General features: G+C 38.3%; 1 protein-coding gene and 1 long non-coding RNA gene across 3 annotated transcripts in view; one reads left to right on the top strand and one right to left on the bottom strand.

Moving 5' to 3' along the window:
* The window catches only part of lactb2 (lactamase, beta 2), a 23,230-nt gene extending 9,892 nt beyond the window's left edge, over positions 1–13,338 (top strand). The window contains exons 4-8 of one of the 2 annotated variants that reach the window (XM_052023130.1): positions 2,067–2,245; positions 4,902–5,050; positions 7,046–7,127; positions 8,965–9,074; positions 12,823–13,338. In XM_052023130.1, coding sequence (XP_051879090.1) covers positions 2,067–2,245; positions 4,902–5,050; positions 7,046–7,127; positions 8,965–9,038 — 484 coding nt within the window. In that variant the 3' untranslated portion in view covers positions 9,039–9,074; positions 12,823–13,338. The remainder of the gene's footprint in view (positions 1–2,066; positions 2,246–4,901; positions 5,051–7,045; positions 7,128–8,964; positions 9,075–12,822) is intronic. The other variant, XM_052023131.1, reaches the window with a different exon arrangement.
* LOC127574269 (uncharacterized) lies at positions 9,263–21,104 on the bottom strand. The gene is made up of 3 exons (XR_007956892.1): positions 20,804–21,104; positions 19,901–20,151; positions 9,263–10,210 (listed from the first exon to the last, which is right to left on the bottom strand). It is a non-coding gene; the product is annotated as an uncharacterized LOC127574269 (long non-coding RNA).

Raw genomic sequence — 21,104 nt, 5'->3', positions numbered from 1 at the left:
ACATATTGGTTTGGACAGAGAAATGGCAACCTGCAAGAGGCAGTGCATAGGGATCAGAGGCTCATTTTCAGGCTGGCAATCTAACCAATAGGATATCAGGGATCTAGTGATCACAACTATTCACAATATATATTAATGATTTGGAAAATGAAGCAAATATATAGTAGCTGAATTTGTGGATGACACAAAAAGATGTGGGAAGGCAAGTTGCAAGCAGCTTATAAATAGTTTTCAGAGAGATAGGTGAGTGGACAAAAAGTTGGCAGTGGAGTATAATGTGGGAAAATGTGAGGTTGTTCATTGGGAAGAAAGAACAAAAGAATATTTAGATTGGGGAAAAACATTATGAAAAGCTGCAGCAGAAAGGGATTTAGGGTTCATTGTGCATGAAACACAAAGCAAGCACACAAACGCAGGAGGCTAATAGATTGTTGGGTCTTATAATGGAAACTGGAGTATAAAGGTAGGGAAGTCTTACTTCAGTTCTACAAGGCACTAATGAGACCATATCACTAAGGACCCTCACCATCTGGGACATGCCCTCTTCTTGTTACAACCATCAGGGAGGAGATACAGGAGCATGAAGACCCAATGATTCAGAAACAGCTTCTTCCCCTCCGCCATCAGATTTCTGAATGGCCCATGAACACTACTTTGTTATTTCTTCTTTGCACTATTTATTTATTTTGTAATTTATAGTAATTCTTATGTCTTGCACTGCACTGCTGCCGCAAAACAACAGATTCCATGACATATGTCAGTGATGATAAACCCAGTTGTGATTCTGATTCTAGAATACTGTGAACAATTTTGGTCCCCCAGTATAGGGAATGATATTATTTCACTGGGAGCAGTTCTGAGAAGGTTCACTGTGATCAGAAAATAATAGCTTCTACCCAAATATTTTAAAAGTGGTAAATGAATAAACTGCTGATGCTTTAGTAGAGTAAAACCTTGGATACTCCAGCGTTGGTGCCAGACTGGCAGATTTTTGGGATTGTTGTATATCACTCCTATTAATACTCCAAAACACTTAATTCACTCTTTTTAGGTATTGTACAGTTGTATAATAAATATTATACTGTAATATAAAGTTTCCAGTGAACCTGGCATACTCAAAAGCAGCATGGGAAAAGTGTCCCTGGCATGCTCAAGGGAGAGCTGGAAACGTCAGATGTCAAACTATTGGAATTTCCAAGCCATGGGATAGCAGATTATCAGAGTTTTATTGTAATGATAGGCCAATGCTTTCTATTTAGGAAAATCCCATTGAATAGGAAAATTGCCAGTGTAACTCTTACTTAAAAGGAGTAGGAGAGAGAAATCAGCAAATTATAGACGATCATCATCTGTTGTGGGAAGTTGTAATCAGTCACTAGGGACACCGTGAACAAGCACTTGAACAACATCATCCTGGGTTTCTAGACCAACTCTCAAATGTCGCTTGAAAATACTTTGTAACTAGAGAGTAGTGTCCATGCAAAGTCTAGATTAGGGTCAAGACAATTTCTTCGGATGGGAATTATGTTCAGGGAGCTCAGTTTTCAGCATAGACGAAAGAACTGAGCTTCAGTCTTTCCTCCTGTTTATTAATTAGAAATATCTACTCATCCAATATTGGATGTTATTTAAATAGTGTGCAGCTTGGGTGGAATGATGGGGGAACAGATTTAATCAGCGAGAAAACTATCGGCAGTTTAATGACAGAAGGTATGCACTAATGAGAGGTGGCTCAGGGTTTGTAGCATTTGATCCTACCTGAAGGAGAGTTTGGAGAAGGCGTTGTTTTTTTGCTATGGGTGATCTCTGCATTGTTTCCTGGTAAAGAGATTAAAGTATTTTCCTTGAGAGCAGGGTCTGGGAGAAATTGCATAAAGTCAGATTTTCGTAAGTCAGGTCTTCCGTAACCCAGAGACCCCCTATATTTTGATTCTCCTGACATGATTATTTACTGGTGGATTTTTAAACTACGCATTGTATCTGTGACACACCAGTGTTCCACACAGTAGTGTTTATCAAGTTCATTTGTCTAAAAAAGTGAATTGAAATTGTATTTTTGCTACCAGGGCTATTTACACACCTGGGCATACAAGTGATCACATGGCATTATTACTTCAAGAGGAAAATGCTGTATTTTCTGGAGACTGTATTCTGGGAGAAGGGACAACAGTGTTTGAGGACTTGTATGATTATATGGCTTCATTGGAAAAACTGCTAGCTATTAAAGCTGATTTAATATATCCAGGTGAGAGAATTTTTCCCTATTGCTTTGCATTATAAATTTTTGTATTATAATGCCAACAAAATAAACAGATGAATCAATTGGAAACAAGATTATCACTGCAAAACTTAGAACTAAAAAGTACTAATGAACCTAGCTACCTTGTTTGGTACTGAAAACACATGTTCATCTGAAACAGTTTATCTGATCCATTCCAGGGCACCAATCAAGTCAGCAAAGTAGCCTTGGGTTATGATGAGGGGAAAACTCAGTTTCCTGATTTGTATTCAGCAAGATCTAATGGATAATGTGTTTGTGTCCAATAGGCATGATGAGGACTAATTGTGTAATGTTTTCATATTTGAATAGCCTGCAGAGGCTTGTATTCTACCCACTTGGGTCAAGATACCAGTGGACAGTGGAATCAAATCCCAGTAGCTGAGATCTTGAGAGAAGAGAGAAAATTGAGTAAAGAAGGGACTAATTAATGAAATAATTATTTGCATGAAACATTAATGGTTCCCATTTAGGTGAATATAGTAATCACAATGTTTAATTCCCACTATGACTTTGTGAAATGGAGTTCAATAACACTTAATTTGAGAATGAGCAAAGCCATCATAGCTGCTAGATTCATGTTAAATATTAACTTGTTTGCTAATGAATGTTGCATGGTGTCCTAACTGTTCCATGGATGATTATTGTCTTGCATTGTATGGTTGACTCTTAATGTTCTTTGAAGTAGCTTAGCAAATAAATAAATGCAATAGCTAGAAGGCCCAGCATCACTTTTGTACATCACCAAGCCTGTCCAGGTGCCTATGAGCTTTTAAAGAAGATCCATTTCACAGGTTGAACTCTCTGATGTGCAAATTAATGCAGTGCAATAAAAACTGATTCATTTTCCTGTGTTTATTCCAGTGCTTTTTGTTTAAACCAATATAGATGCGTGTAATACAGTTACATGCATTGAGAAAGATTATCATAATAAAGGGTAATAATAACGAAGATCAACGACTTAATCTGTTTGTCCATCTCTATCCAATTTTCTGGGATTTGCCTTCACATCCTGGGATTTGGAAAGTTGGAACTACCAAAAGAGCAGCACTGTTATATATGGTTGAGTGAGAAGTGCCCTGAGAATCCATACAATATTGGCAGAGATGTGGTATCTCACTGAGGCTAAGGAAATGACCAGTATGTCCACTCCCTAAGATCCATGTTGAACATTCTTGGAAGGAACTTGTGAGGAAAGAAAGGTCACAAAATGTACTCTGGGAGAGAGCAGATGAAGTGGGAAGGTGGGGAGTAGAATGTTAGGAGGGGCCAGTGGGAACAGAAGAGTGGACTGGTGTGTCTCATTGGGAAGAGGAAAACATGTTTCATTGGTCTGCAGTGGTTCCAACAGCTGTTATTTTCATATACTTCACAAAACAAGGTTATTCAGTTAGTAGAGATGGGTTTTCTGATAAACGGCAATGTTTGTTTCATTGTATATTCCACTTATTTAGACTTCTGATGTTTACTTATACGTTTCAGGGAGTCTATTTAACAGTATAAGCTACATTGGGGAAAATTATAAGAACTTACAGTGGGAAAACATTTTATACATTGGGTCAGAAATGTCACCACAGGTTGCTGTCTTTGTCACATGTACATTTTAATAGATTTTCGATCTACTTATTCAGAAATGCACAAATGCAGAATGGGCATTTTGCCAAGTCCTGTTCACAAAGTAGGTGGAAGATATATTGATAATGGCTAATATATCCTACCTACTGACATTCAAAAAGATATGGAAAGATTTAAGTATCAAACCATTAAAATTCTAAACACAAGAACAGTTAAAGGTAGTTAATTAAACTGAACACAAAAAAAACTCTTGCTTGTTTCCTCATCACTGTTTCAATGGAGATAGTACTCCTAGTCCAGGTCTAACGTGACATAGATCTTTCAGACAGATTCCCCAGCATCTGTGCCATCAGAGCATGGTTAGGAAAAGGCTGCCAGCAGTTCCATGTGCATTCTTGTGTTCTTGCATGCAAATTGTGAATTTGGCACTTGTGCAGGGTAGTATCAAAAGTTCTGCACAAAGCTGCTGAAATATAACCACCAAATCCAGGCCTGTTATGTGGAAAGAGCTTAGAAATTAAAATGCACTTCAGTTCAAAATTAACAGATTGTGAGTAGTAAGTAGGTATGGTTCCTAGTAACTATTCAGTACTGCAATCTAATCTGATGCCAAATATTTACTTTATGTGCACTTTGAGTCACAGATCATTGTCCGGATTGGGGAAAAACATGAGTTTGGAGCAAATTAGAAACCTATATTTGTGATCTGCAGAGGGAGGCAACCATTTTAAAACAAAACATTAAAACATGTCTGAGATTTTCAGTAATACCAGAAGTGTATTTGAACTCCTGAAATAAACCTTGAATATTATCTTTTTTTAAATCAATTGCGCTTCTCAGATTTTATGTATTCAGATATATACAGTACAGAAATACTATAATCTAGCTAGCTGGATGGGAATAATAAATAGCATTTTACTTATTACAGAACAAAGCCATCTTCGGCTTTGCCTCGGGTATCCTGGCATTCATAAATGTCCTTGTGTTTCCTGAATGAACAATTGAAATATTGCACTCCTGATTTTTCATGCCCTATTTTGTATTCCAGGTCATGGCCCAGTTGTGCACAATGCTTCTGATAAAATTAGAGAGTACATATCTCACAGAAATTTGAGGGAACAGCAGATTTTAAAGGTTTTTCAGGAGCATCCTGGGAAGTATTTCATCCCAATGGAACTTGTTAAAAGTATTTATAAGGTAACTTTTATTTTTACATGCATGCTAATGGACTGTGTTCTTGATCAATGTACAATGAAAGGTTTTAAATTTTAAAATTTGCATAGGAAGTATCTACAGACAAAATAACAAACTGTATCATGGAAATTAGCTGGGTGACCTAATATGATAAAAAATAAACTTCCTTTTTCTTTTTGAATGTATCTCTTGAAGCCATATGATGGTTCATGGTCAAAGTGGTTATCATTTAAGCATGGATTGTGATAGTAAATATCAATATTCATTGGGCAGTTTTGCTACTTTTACCTTTTGTCCACAAACATGAATAAATTGGTTTATTATTATCACGTGTACTGAGGTGCGGTGACATCTAAGGTAAACTGAGGGAATTACTGATAGAAATCACAGCAGTACTAGTCACAGCTTTCAAATTCTTCTTCGAAACCAGCATTGCTAAAGCACTAGGGAATTGGGTATGTTACAACTTTTTCAAAACAAGGCAGAAGCACTGCATTTGAAGGCATGTTTATTTAAAATTTGTAATTGAGGATTGGAGGGAAAGTTTTCCAGTGGAAAACCCCAGCACAAAGGAAGTTGATTATCAGCATCCAAATCGCTCAGCTCCAGACATCACTGTAGGAATCCTTGATGATAGCATAATAGGCCCATTATCTTCAACGGTGTCATCGCTGACCTTCCCACCAGCACGTCAGAGTTAGTCCATTTGCTAATGATTGCATATTGTTCAGATCATTTCCAGATAATTAAGCAGTCCATATGCAGCAAGCCTTAGACAACGTCCAGGCCTAGATTGAAAAATAACAAGTAACATTCATACACGAGAGTAAGGCAATTGCCACCTTCAAAGAAAGACCTAATCACCTTTCCATCTCATGCTAAACCTTACTGTTTTTGAGTCTTCCATCATCTGTCTCCTGATTAAATAGAAGCTTATCTGGATGGGTGATCTAAACACTGCAGTTACTGGAACATGTCAGAAACCACCTATTCTAATGTCTGTGGAGTCACTTCCTGACTTTTTCAAAACATGAGCATAATCTTAAGTGCATATCAGGAGTGTTATAGAGTAAACTCCTCTTAGATGTATGGGCACAGCTGGAGAAATTCTAGGGGGGATATAACAGTCCCCTTGATCAGTGCTTCACTAAATTAACTTCACTGTACTATGTATTATTTATAGGATGCATTGAAGCAACACATCAGACCATCTTTGGCTGCATCACCTAAACCTGTGCTTTCCATTGCACACTTGGGTAAAGGCAGCAGGCACCAGGAACCCCATTTCTCTCATATCATCCTGTCATGGACGTACATTAGCATTCCTTCATCAATGTTGGGTCAAAAAACCTGGAGTTATGAAACACTGACAGAATTGTTGGAGCACCTTTCTCTCACAAAATGGCACAATTGAGAAAGTGACCTGTAGTTACCTTTGCAACTCAGACAGGGCAGTAATGTTGGCCTTACCATTAGCACCCACATCCCAAGAGTATTTTCTTTCAATAGAAGTGGAAAATAAATGCAGCCTGCCAGATATTGTAGGTTAGATAAGTCACATAGAAAATCTTTTCAATGACTCCCAACAATATGTAACGATTACACACCACCTGCAGTTCATGCAAGATGGTTCTTAACCATGGCCTGGTTGTTAATTCTCAATAGTTCTCAACCATGGTATTTATTGTTGTGCTAACATTAACTGCAGGATTTCCTACATTGTGCTATTGATCATGTCAAGAGTATTTAATCAACTATAAAGCATTTTGGCACATTAAGGTTGTGAAAGGTAAATGTAAGCATTTACTTACCTGCTGGTTTCTCAGTTTAAGGTTTTCAAATGAGAATATATTAATCTGTTTATCAGAATGAAGTCATTTTGTATGTTCTGCATAAGCATCATATACAAATACCAAAATTGTATTTGGTGTTTATTTTTACTTTAGAAAATGTCTATTCTTAGAACAATTAATAACATGTGGTTTGTTTTACCAATAGGATACCCCTCCTCACTTGTATCAAGCAGCTGAAAGTAATCTTACACACCACCTGAAAAAGTTGGAGAAGGAAGGAAAACTGAGTGAGTATTCTCAGCAGTGAAGATTAAAAATACTGGAAAAGTGTCGATACTTTTGCTTTTGTTCCTGTGGGGCATTGGGGTGCATTTACGATCCAGCCTGGGAGCAGTGCCTGCCAAATGACATGATAGTTGTGTCTTCCACAAGAAAGAGATTGCTGACTGCTGAGCCTGGGACCAAATCTGTGTAAATGCTGACAGCTTCCACAAGATGACATCATGAGATGTTGTTAGCTGGAGTCAGTTGCAAGTTGGAGCTGCAGCCAATCAGCATCACACTAAAATATCTAGAAGGAAACAAGTGTGGTTGGGTAAAATCAAAAGGTTTTAGAAGAATTATTTTAAATCCTGTTTTGAGAAAGAGAATCATTGAAAAGATGGATTACGATATTTCAGTGAGACTTAAAATGGTTGGAGTTTTATTCGGTTTCCTCCTTTACAGGAGCTGCAAGCCTTTGTGGATTTAATTTATGCACAGAGTATTATAATTTATTACATACAGGATAAACATTGGTTTAACGACTGCAGTATTTCAGTCATAAGCTAATTTAGTAAAAGGCAAAGTAATGTTTTTTTTAATAGTAAGTATTGTAGATTTGGCTGTAAGAAAGAAGATAGTATATGAAAACACTGGAAAAGAATGTTCATGACATAATTGGAATCAATATGGAAATAAAAGGAGGAGTAAATACAGTCGACCCCCACATTATAGCAGTTTAGGTAACAGAAATCCACCCTTAAGGAATTCACAAATCACTACCAAAAATTCACTTTTACAAAAATTATGGGAACAAAAAGTAAATAAATAAAATTTATTCTTTTCAACTTGCATTTCTTGACGTGTGCAGATGACTCAGCTTCGTGTTACGGAAAATCGCGATGTATATCATGTTCTAGGATTGGTAATGTGGAGTTGCCTGTGTATAAAAATTAGTCTTTTGATAAAAAGAATAATTTCAATGCTATAAATAGGAAAGAAAGATCAGCTAAAGGCAGTGGGTAAGAGTTGGGATGCATTCGTTTGTATAATTGGAGCACAGACTACAAATACTTTCACAGTAAGTGAAGGAGCTGCTTCATTAACTAGAGTACCTTGAATGATGAGGGAAATTAAAAGTAGTTTTTAGAAGCTTATAACAGACTAAAGTTAATACAAAATAAAGTTCAGGGAAGTGTTAAAAATTTGAAAGGAAAGCAAAAGGTTAGAAAGCAACACTTTTAGGGCATCTAAAGCTATGGTATTGGAATTCATATGTACATAGAAGTAAAACGACAACAATGAGTTTCTTCCCATACTGATTTAAATAGGGTATGGTGGTGACACTGGTTAGGTTACCACACTAGCCTGGATTAACAATCCGGAGATTCAGGTTCAAATCTCATTATGACATCTGTGGAATTTAAATTCTGTTAATTATCTGGAAATTAAAAGAAAACAAACTTGTCATAAATAATGCTGTCCTGATGCAGGGTTTCGACCAGAAACGTCGACATTCCTTTCCTCCCACAGATGCTGCTCAACCCACTGAGTTCCTACAGCAGATTGTTTGTTGTCATAAATATTATGGCCATGAAACTGCAAGACTGTAGTGACAAACCGATCTGGTTCATTAATGTCTTTCAGGGAAGGAATCTACCATCCTTACTACGTCTGTTTTATATACTGTATGCTGCCAAACCCACCAATATGGTTGATTCTTAACTGACTGTTCAGTTCAGGGGTAGTTTAGGATGGACAGAAAAAGTTGATATTGACAGTGATATCTGTGTCTGTAAGTGGATAAATGAAAACTCTGGTTGGTGTCGGCATATATCTGAAGCCTGATGTTTTGTTTTTAAGATGACCTCACCAGCGGCCAGCATGTTTATGCTAAGTTGGAGATGGCCAAGAATGTCTCCTCCATCATCAATTAGGGTAATGGTACAGGAGCAGTAAAACAGCCACTGCAGGTGAACTATATTGATAAGAATGGAACTTGATAAAAGCAGAGATTAGGAGACCAAAATTCCATCAGTGTAGCCAAATATGCTTCCTGTCCAATCTTAATATTGGATGATCCTAGGAAATAAAAGTTACTCCCAATCATGGATAATGAGCTCTCCATACTTTTCAAGTGCCATTTCTCACTTTCCTGGAGCTCAAGAATTTGAATATTGAACCTATGTTTCATTTGATTAGATTTAATTGCTGTTGCTTGGTTTTATAATTCACCTGCGTCTCAGATGCAATGTTGACAGCTGATCTGCTGAACAACTACCCTTTTTAAAAAAAGCTCTGTATTGAGAACCCTGTGATAAAGCCTTTCAATGGCAGAAGTCAGGCTGCTTAACCAGAAGAGCAGCAACAGGATAACTTGTGTCTTGCTGCAAGAGACATTCTTTCCAATCTAGTACAGGAAACTATCCCTTGACAACCACATCCGTGCATTGCAGTAGTCCAGTTCTCATTGCAAATCACTTCATATTCAGCCTCTTTGTGCAGAAATTCACGACTCCCATTCATTGATTCTCTGGCAAAGCTATTTTCAAATTTTGATGCAAATATGTGGCATAATTATTTAAATGTAATCCGTGCTTTTTATGCCTACCAATTACTCAGCCCTGTGGTTCTCCATGGTACCTGTACGCAAAGTTTGAATTTTCAAATTCAAACGAATATTTCTAAAAGCAGAATTATGACAGGTAGCGTGTTGCTGTACCCTTTGAAGCCTGGGACTTGATCAGCCTCAGTTTTTGGAGGAAATGAACAAAGATGGACCACCAACAGGTGGCATCTTTCCACTGCTGCATTGGCAGCCCAGTGCTGTTTCCCTTCTGTTATAGGCGTCGGCTACAGACATGCATATGGTGGTGTCCTGAGAGCCAGTAACACGATGAGGATATTCCTGCGAAGCCACCAGTAGTGGGTATGGCCTCTGCTCTGCTGGATCACTCAACTAATAGTAGCAGTAACAACAGTGAAATGATGGGAGATACCCGTATCCTTTGGAGGCTGAGAGACAAGGTTGATATCCCAAGTTTTGAACATCAGTGGCGAAGGATTCTCTTCCAGATGGCGCAGGTGATGCAGTTCTACCCAGAACAAGCTGTAATGTGGAGAAATCATAGTGTTATAAATTTGGGTGACATACTGCACCACGTGCTGGACACTGACAGAGACTAGCCACTGTGACCGAACATCCATTTAGTGCTTTTGCAACCATCTTTTTAAAAGCAAGTCCCATTAGATCTTGGTACGTATGTAACATCTGATTACTCTTTTCCTCTTAATTTTGCATCACCAATTGTTTACAATCAGTTATTCTTGGCTTTAATCAGTGACTCTGGGCCGGCAATACATGGCATATGCAGTGCTAGGAAGGAAGCCAAGGTTGGATGTTAAACTTTTGACACAGCTGAAAGACCATAAGAAAATAAAAGGGGTTTTACAGACTAAACATTTCACAGACTTTTATTGGAAATCACCCAAGTGATTCACGCTGTGATGAGCAAACAGATGATGGGGGATATTGCAGTTTGAGAAGCAGAATGCTGTGACGGATCAGCAACTAGCACTTGCAGGTGACATACTCAGCAGTCTCAAGAAACTACCCACTTCCCCTTAATTACAGGCGGGTCCAATGTCTCTTCCAGAATGCTTTTCGTGCTATTAGGTGCAGTTTAGTCTTTGAAAGAGAAAGCAAAAATGTTCAAATTACCTTGGATACTGTGAGGGACTACAGACATGAATAACGCAGCCAGTAATGAGCATGGCGATAAGTAGCCGTGTCCATTAAGCAACTTGATTCTTTACAAAGTTTTATTAGGGTAACTCAGATGTAACACAAAGAAAATTAACAGTTTGAGGTAAAGACAAAGACAACAAAAGCATTGTGAACAAGGGAGTGTGAGCAATTCATTCACTTTAGCAGAGTGTAGGACACAACTGTAACTGTTTAGGATACTTCATACACTTGCAGGGTGTTTTGCTTCCCCTGGCAAGGTCATAGATACATCTGTTGACATATAGTTTCCATATAGGAGATCGTGTATTCTCATTATCTCATATTCCCTTATGATACAGGCCATAAGGATGCCAGTTCTCCGAGCAAGCTAATTATTCCCATTCCCATACTTCCCACTCGCGTATCCATCAACTCCACCCTGATTCTCCTACTACCAGCCTATATTAGCAGGTAAAATACTGCAGCCTTTTAATCCTCCAACATCGTTGGCATGTGGGAGGATTTACATTCCTGTCACAGCACTGTATCCATCCTCTCCTACACCAAAGGTCTGCCACATTAAGTGTAGTAACTCGCCAAGCCTATTTTGACAGCAACTATCAACCTCTGATATAATTAACATATAGAAGGATGAGAACAACAATATTGTGAGAATACTACCACCTCCAAATAACTTAGCATCTGCATTTGGGTGCAAACTACTGCTTCCTTGTAGCTGCTGGATTGTAATCTAGAAGCCCCTCGCTAACACCGTGTGAAAGTATCATTGTCACAAAGGCTGCAGCTATTCAGGCAGACCCACACTGACCCAAAACAAGAAGTTCTGATGTATTCTTGCTACCTGACCTCCTTCCGAACATTATTATTCCTTAGGGTTATGTCTTCCCAGTGTAGTACTGTCTGGCTTCATGGGGAAGCCAAGTCATTGCTTCCGAGCTGAATTAGAGAGGGTGGGTGATACTGCAACTTTACTGGAATTCATTTTGCACAAGAACCTATGCTGTGATAAGCACAATTTCAAATGATTTTAGCCAATAATACTGCCAGGAGCTTGTCAAGATAACAAAGATTAAGCAGTCTTGGAGATCTGGCAGAATTATTCAACTTGGCGTTAACAAGTAGTTTGTTATTGTTTAATTTGAGATTTTATCTGAGTCTAGGCTTTGCAGTTTTGAACATTTCTAAACAATATCCCAAAAAGGGCATTCATGGTCCCAAACAGTACCCTAGTAGGTCAGTTCAATGACTTAATGAAGGATCATTGATATGAAACATTGACTATGTTTCTCTCTCTGCAGATGCTGCTTGATCTGCTAAGTGTCTCTGGTATTTGCTCTGTTAATTTTAGCTTTCCAGTAGCTGCATTTACTTTATTCCAAATATACCAATTTTATTGATTATGACTTTGTTATATTAGCACCAAGAATTTACTTTGTTTATTGCAATTGACACATTAGCAGCGCTTTATAGGCAAAGATTGCATACCTATTCACTGCTAAATTGAATGATCTGCACAAGGATAGTAGTGCTGCACCACAGTTTACCTTTATGTCGTTAGAAGAGAGAAAAAGAATTGTCTATGCCCACTTCTGACCTGCTTGAAGTGTGAGTTGAATAGATGTCATGTGAAAACTCAAATGACCCCCACAACTGAATATTTAAACTGTTATTTAAACTCATTCATGAAAAATGATCATCTAGACAATAGAAAGTGACTGCACCCGTAACACTTAATAGCAAGGAATTGATGATTTATCAAAGGAACCAGGAAAAACTGGAGATAAAAATTATTTTCAATCAGTAGTTTAGAAATGGTGTGATAGCCTGGGTACCAATCTTAAGGAAATGGCTCAGAGAAGCAATTTTTTAATATTATTGAATTAGTGACTGTAATTTAGCATTTTTAATGTCAATCCAGTATTTTTTGTATCATAAATGATGTTGATCAAAATTCTTATTATTATGTCTTACAGGCCAAGAAAATGCAACTCAGAAATGGAAAAGTAACTTGTAATGGCCATCCTTTTTAAATGGACAAAATGGACCCCACTTTTTCAAATATGCTTGTTTTTATTTTAAAGATTTAATTTTTGAAGTACTGGTTTGCTGGGTTTGGTATCAAAAATGTGAAAAATGCCATTAATACACAGGAGTGGAATATCCACAGGGATTCTTCTGATGATCTACAGTAACTCTGGAGAAATTATGTGCACTGTTTCTGATATTACTTAAAAATTTCAGCAGAATTTCTTCAGGAAAGCATCCTGGGAAATTGTACCCTGCCAAATTTCTAATGAAATTAAATGATAATTTTGGTAATGCCTTGCATTGTATTTTTTTTAGATCAGTGATCCATGTTGGTTTACAAATAATTATTCATTGAGCATTGGTTTACAATAAAGATATTGTGTATAATGTACCAAACATTCAATCTGTTGTTGCCACAATAAATTCATCTATAACATAAAATCTGGCATTACATTCCTCTTAATAACTGAAATAAGTAATTAAACAATACTTATTGAAATTTGTACAACTTGCTGAAAGATTGAACTCAAAAAAAAAATACAATTACTTTTGAAACCAGCAATTGCACTGAATGTAATTTTCAAAATGATACTATTGCTGACTTGGCTGAAGATTCAGATATATATATATAAAAAAAGTACATTAACGTTGTATTGTGCATTATGTCAACTGGATGTTTTAGGGAAAAAGAATCCTTTGCTCAATATTTGTTGAAAGATCAAGAAACATTGGGCAAACATTTTTTCTATTACATCGTGCCCTGTATGGGGCATACATCTTTTGCAAGATATCCTGGTTGCTTCTCAGAGAAAACTGTCTTTATGAGCAATATACAAGGAATATATATGCAGGGACATAAGGGCAGACCATGAGTATGATTGTGCTGCATACAGTGGGATATGTGTGAGAAAATATAAACTTAAAAAGAGAGCTGATAAAGGATTACAAGAACAGAGAAAGAAAACATCAAGGAACAGAGAAAGAAAACATCAAAGAACAGAGAAAAGTTGATGGGGAAAAAAAAACTGAAGAAAATTATATGGTACAATCGGAGGAATGAAAACCTAGTCTCCAGTTTCATCTACACATACGACCAGTAGTGAACATAGTGCATCCCTCTTAATATAAAATACTATCTTTTCTAATTCATTTGGAGTATCATCACAGCAGCCACATTATTGTTGCCTCCCACTCGGTTTTAATGTTTATTTGCACATTATGTATAGTTAACTGAATTGAACCTTAAACATATTTCATCTCACTGACAATTTAATTTATGAAATATCATCCAAACATTTTATTCCTCTGCATGAAGAAATGCATGCTAGTGGCAAGACTCATGGTAGCCTGCAACTTGAAGGGAAGAACATGAGACTTTTTCTGTGGGAAAAGTCCAACAAACAGGTGATCTTGGATCCTGAAAACTCAGATTCCAAGTGTTTGCTGCCTGATATGCTTTCATGCAGTGACAACCAGAACACATGGAAGAAGATGCCTTTCTAGCTACAGTCCTCCTGTAGTCATCTGATAGAAGGGGAGGAATTTATGGATCATGAGTGGAGTATGATATGATTTTGAATTAGCCCTGTGTATTTTTGTTGCGGGAAGGGATGTTTCTATTGTGATGCCTTCTATTTTGACCTGGCCTTCGATTATCTGGTCAACTCCAGACTTAAGGTTTTCTGAACCACTCCTGGAGGTAAAAAAGGCACGCAGGGTGAAAAATGCATTATTACAGGATATGATTTGTGGGTGATAAAGCTTCCAAGGAAAGTTATGGAAGAATTACTGCAAATATGTGGCATACTGAAAATCCATACAGGAGACCCTATTCATTTTATGGCTTTCCACTAAGTGAGCAGATCAATAACTTGCAAATTATGTATAAATCAGTACTTTGAAGATTAGAAATGTTCCACATTTTCTCAGGTAATTAATTATCAAATCCTACTGATTGCAAGAGAAATTAAGTAGCTCTGTTGAAGAACTGGATTTGTAAAAGGTCTTAAAGGTAGAGAATTTGGGAGGATCCCAGGATGTAGTTGGAATACAAAGCAGCACGGCAGCTATATAACCTATAGTCCTACATCTTCAAATATAGCAGATCTGGAGGATTAACTCACTCTTTACAACTTTGTCCCCAGACAAAATTGGTAATTGGTTTATTATTGTCACATGTACCAAGATACAGTGAAAAGCTTTGTTTTGCATAGCATCCAAACATAAGTACACAGGTTCAAACATAAGTCCAAACATAGTTCTACCTTTAAAACATTTTTTTTTTATTTCCTACTTAAAAACATTTTGATAACTCAAAACATACCAGGGAATGTATCTGAAAGACATGGGGAGAAAGGAATTGTAGACATTTCTAGTTGAAACCCTGCATCAGGACTGAGAGTGGAGAGGGAAGATAGCCAGTATAAAGAGAAGAGGAGTGGTGAGACGGACCAGTGGTGAGTAGGTGACTGGTGGATGATGGGCAGATGGAGCCAGGTAACGGAGGGTGGACTTGGGAGACAGAGGCAGGTGGATGATAGGTGGAGGCCGACAAAAAAAGATCAGATGGAGCCTGGTGCGGAGAGGGAAGAGTGAAGGTGGAGTCAGCTCCAGCCCGAACACAAAGGCTCCCAGTGCAGGAATCTGATAAGTAAGGAAGGTGATAATGGGAACCATTAGGGGAGAGGTAAAGGGCACATGGAATCCAATGGGGAGATGATGCTGTGGATAAAATGTGTAGGTAGTGGGTGGATGGAACTGGGAGGGGAGGGGGAAGAAAATGGTTTGAGGGATTTGGGGATGGGGACAAAAAAATGTGACAACCAGAGGGGGGAGCACAGGAGGTAAAGGTTTCCTGAAATTGGACAACTCGGTGTTCATACTATATGCGGAATATGAGGTGTTGTTTCTCTGCTTTGAGTTGGGCCTTATCCTGGCAGTGGGGAAGGCCGAGGATGGACAGGTCAGTGAGGGAATGGGAAGGGGAATTGAAATGACATGCAACTGGGAGCTCGGAATGGCCTTACAAACATAGCGCAGGTGCTCTGCAAATCGGTTGCTTCGTCTTTGCTTGGTCTTGCTGATGTAGAGGTGACCACATTGTTTTATCTTTCTTCAAGTGATAGATATTCCTGATCTACTGTTCACTGTGCATGATCTCCGCAAATATATTTCTCGGAAATTTGACACTGTGCTGCCAGATATGCAACACATGTTATTTTGCACCCAGGACAAGAGCTAAAATAATGTAAATAAAAGTTGGGGCTGGAACATTTTCCTGAAGAATTCCTGCAGTAATATCCCAGCTGGATGAACCACAACCACAGCCAACTTCCTTCGTGCAAGGCACGACTGTAGGCATTGCAGTGTTTAGCCCTTTATGCCCATTGATTTTGTTTTACCAGGGTTCCTTACTGCCATAGTCAAATTCTGCCTTGATGCCAAGGCATTCACTCTCACCTCACCTCTGGAAATCAGTTCTTTGATTCACACCTTACAGATCATTTGGTTATGTTCACAGTTAGTGCTGACAAACTCCCATAACTGAGAGTGAGAGAGATAAATGGAAACCACAGTAATTATATTTTATGCTTCTAATGAACATGTTTTTCTCTGTAGGTGAGTATCTACTATCAACCACCTTAAGAGATCGGGAGGGGATTGAGATAGGGGAGATAGAGTGAGCAGCATGGAATCCAGTTCCACAGAGTATGAATTCTACAGGAAACAAAATTCAGGATTTTGGTCAGTGGGGTCAATTGATTGCCAAGTGATTCAGTTAACTTTTTAATTTAGCATTTAACAACCTTGTTTCTTTGACAATGTTGGTCTGTGGTAAAGAAGCTGCCTATCTGTGGCAGTTGAACAGTTAATCAGATAGCCAGCTAGATTTGGCTACCTGGTAATTACCAAAAGAAAAGGCTGCCTTGGGTCATTGGACTTTTAGACAGCAAAAAATAGACTTTTAATAACACATAGAGTTTAGTTCCATAGAGTATAAATTCTAAAAGAGTATGAAATTCAGGATTCTGGTGAATTGGGGGGGTGGGGTGGGGTGGGGGGAGGTGGTGGTGGTGGTGGTGGTGGTGGTGGTGGTGGTGGGATTTAGTGAAGTGGGAGAGAGAGTGGATGAGTTTGTACCTTACAGAAAAAAATCAAAACTAAATTAATAAAAAGCACCTGTGACAGCAAAACAAGAGTTTGTGAAACTGGGGAAAAGAATCAACTTGTGAAATCACAGGCAGACAGGAAAGGGATTGGCTGGTGAGTATTGCAGTTTTTTTTCTCCTCGTTTTAAAGGTGTTCAGAAATTATAGTCCAGTGCAAAAACTGTAACTATAAGTGGTGTATTGAAATTAAATTACTAACTAGACTAAATTATGATTAAAATTAGTAATAAATAGTTTGATAACTTTGTTTAATTAGTACACTTAATCCTCTGCTGATTTGCCACAAGGCCAATTGCTTCAGATCAGAAATGGATATGTTGGCTGATGATTTTACAATGTTAAATTTATAGTTGGCTAACTAACTGTTCAACTGCCACTAATAGGCATCTTATTGAACACTGATCCCCAATACTGTGAAAGAAACTACAAGTTAAGGCTAAAGTAGTTAAATGCTAAATTCAAAATTTAATTAAATCTTAATCTCTACTCAAATTGTTGGAAGTACCTTCACGTGAAGGAATGTAAGTGTTCAAGGAGGTGACTCAACACCATCTTCTCAAGGGCAGTTAGAGATGGGCAATAGATGCTGGTCTCACCAGCAATGTCCACATGCCAAAGGATAAATTAAAAGAAAAGCCACATGTTTTCCTATCTTGTGAGCAATTAAGCATTTCTGGGCTAAAGTCCTCTTCGGTTTAACTCTGACTTGGTCATACCACTTTTGTAACTGAGTCTTAAAGTTGTCATTTCAAGGTTAATTGCAGCAGTTTGAATGCATAATCTGGATATTTCAATGCAGATTTAAGAGAACTGTGCCGCTGGAGACACTTTTTTTTGTGAGATTTACATGACCTTTTTGAAGTAAATATATTATATTATTCAAAAGAAGAGCCAAGTGGAGTTCTCAAGCTCTGTTGGCCAACTGTTATTCTTCTTTACATCAATAAAACAATGAATTGTCATTTATCTCCCCACAATTCCCTCTGGATCCTTGAGTGCATTCTATCATGATCTGGCATCATTTCCTCCTTTGCTTAAGTGTATACTTTTTATTGATTATGATAGCTTGATTGGAACAAATTCAAAACTCATCTCCTCCCCAATATCCTTAAATTTTGTTAACACTGAGAAAAATGTTTATCAAGTATTCCTGTCAATTTCCACATCTTCCTCCTGATATCCTCTCCTTTCAAGATGTCCCAATCACAAAGAACAATCCTGTTATACTTGCAGAATACTTTTAATTTTCTGAGACCCATTCCCAGTACTATTTCCTTGAATTTCGTGTGTACTTCTATAGCTCACTTGTTTGCTGTGTATAATTCCATCAATTTTAATTTGATTCTGGTCACATTAACCTTATTAAAATTTTAGGTAGTTTTATTGGAAGTTGTTGTGGTCTCCTATTCAAAACCATGTTTTATTATCAACCTCTGAACTCCTAATTTAAAAATATCCCATTGTTGGCATACAGTCTGTATCCAATTTTTCTTCAGATTCCACTTTTCATGTTTCTAAAATCAGCCCTATTCCAATTTGACATCATTATTTCAGACAATATTTTTCCCTTTCTGTCAATATTCTTCATACTTAACTCATCTATCTAAATATATTTTGTTACTTCTACCTTCATCAAAAATCCTCTCTTTTATGTAGGTACTTTCACACACTGCTTGAGGAATGAGTTCACGTATCTTACACAGGATTATATTAAACTGAAATTGCAGCACAGAAACAAGCAATTTGGGTCAACTAGTCGATATCCTAAAAATATGCTCCACACAAACACACTCCTGATCTGTGTTGTTCAGGTTTTTTTTTCCTCTGTAGCCCAATGGAATTATAAGAATTTGGCTCCAATGTTTAATTTACTTTTTCTGTGCCCCATCAATGGGTGAGTAATTAAAACTGCCTAGAACAATGTTACCAGCATTGCTGCCAGCAATTTCTGTATAGTGACCTCATCACATGATACATTTGATCATCATTGGGAGAAATAACAACCTCATCATCTAATGTACTTAATCTAATAAACTTCCATTAAAGGGCTGGCTTAGTGGTTACATTCCATCCTCTAATATGTGGGTCTGGGCCTTTCCTCCAGGCAGAATCAACAAGTGGAGACTTAAATATGGTCTCTAAGTACAGGACTGACATCCAGTGGGAGGGAGTGGCATTGCATGCTCTTGACCTCTTCAGCAACAGCAGCTTACCAAATGGCCTCGGTTACATCTCATACCTCGCTGCCTCTGGTGCTTTGATAAAAGATTTTTTTCTTCCTTCTGTCAAGCATTTCAAGAATACTTCAGCAACTCTTGAATGTGAACACTCTCGTGTATCCTCCTTCCAATTCACTTTTATCTGATCCCATCTCTCCTCCCGATCTCACCCTTCCTATGTTTAAACTATCTTTTCTGACCTTCTCCGCTCTTATAAGATAAGATAAGGTATCTCTATTAGTCACATGTACATTGAAACACACAGTGAAATGCATCTTTTGCGTGGAGTGTTCTGGGGGCAGCCCGCAAGTGTCACCACACTTCCGGCGCCAATGTCTTTGGAATGTGGGAGGAAACCGGAGCACCCAGAGAAAATCCACGCAGACACGGGGAGAACGTACAAACTCTTTACAGACAGTGGCCGGAATTGAACCTGGGTCACTGGCGCTGTAATAGCGTTACGCTAACCACTACACTACCATGCCTGCCCTTACCTCAAATGACCAATCCTCACTTTCATCTCTTTGAATCCTTATTTCAATATTGACATGATGTTGAGCTTTTTTGCCCAGGGGTTTTCAGCATGGTCAGTGGAGCTTTGCTCCAATCTTCAGAATTCCCAATGCACTTCTTACCTTTAAACTGTTTCAGTCTTTTCATCACAAACTGCAGGCATAACATCAACCATCTCAATTTTTCTGTTCCACTTATTCGTTCCAACCTGTCCACTCCCAGTTTCTGAATTTGCAGCCTTCTATTCACTAGAGATTGACCTCAACATCATTAAGTGTGCCAACAAGGGCAGGACTGTTGTTGTTTGGCTACCAGCCTCTGCTTTCCAGAAGCGAAAACAGAATGTGGAATAACTCAGCAGGTCAAGCAGCATCTGTGGAGGCAAAAGGTGTAAGTCAATGATTCAAGACCCTGCATCAGACCCTGCAACACCATCTACTTTCCATGTCTTGAATGAAAGCTCACCAGCACTTCTTCAAACCACCTTCTGGAACATAACCCCATCACAGAATATTAGGCCATTATCTCCCAGATAGGCATTGACCTCAGTTCCTCTGGAGATCCTCCCTCCACAGCCTCTAACCTCATGCTTCAAGAGGAGGCAGAAGATCCACAAAGATGAATTTTCCATTACCCATCATTTCAGCCCATACGTGGCACAAAAATCATTTTTTCCTAAATTGAGTTTTTCTCCCCTCATCCCCAACACAATTGTTTCTCTCTGTTACTTTGTTTCCTGGCCCCAACTAGCTCATTTTCACTGTGAGTGTCTAATCCCTCTACACCTCCATCCTTATCCAAGACAGCCTGAGGGCATTTTGCTTCTTCCTTGAACAGAGGCTCAATCTGTTCCTGTCCACCACCCTTCTTTACACGGCTGAACTTGTTCTAATGCTTGTTCATGGCTGAACTTCTTTCAAATAAAAGTTATAGCAACGGGAAACCATATGAGGCCAAGCCTTGCATCCTTGTAGGATATTTATAATGTGCTTTGTTTCAAAGAAGACCTAGGCCCTCTACCTTACCACATTTTCCAATACATCAATGATTCTGCTCATGCAATGTCCTGTTCTTGCATTGAACTAGAAAGTTCATCTTTTCTGATCTCTCCTTCACATTGTCCACAACTCTTCTCTTATTTGACTTGCCTATCTCCATTTCAGGGGATAAGCAAGTGAGCAGTATCCGGTGTAAGCAGCAGACTTTCATAACTACCCTGCTTCCTGTAAGGATTCATCTTCCTGTAAGTTCCATCTTGCACTATAGCTTCTGTATGTCTTCCTTTTTCATCAGTTATGGGTACCTCCCACCACAGCTGACAGGACT

This window comes from Pristis pectinata, chromosome 9 (assembly GCF_009764475.1).
Source record: "Pristis pectinata isolate sPriPec2 chromosome 9, sPriPec2.1.pri, whole genome shotgun sequence".
Lineage (NCBI taxonomy): Eukaryota > Metazoa > Chordata > Chondrichthyes > Rhinopristiformes > Pristidae > Pristis > Pristis pectinata.
This window is presented reverse-complemented; position numbering and strand designations above follow the sequence as displayed.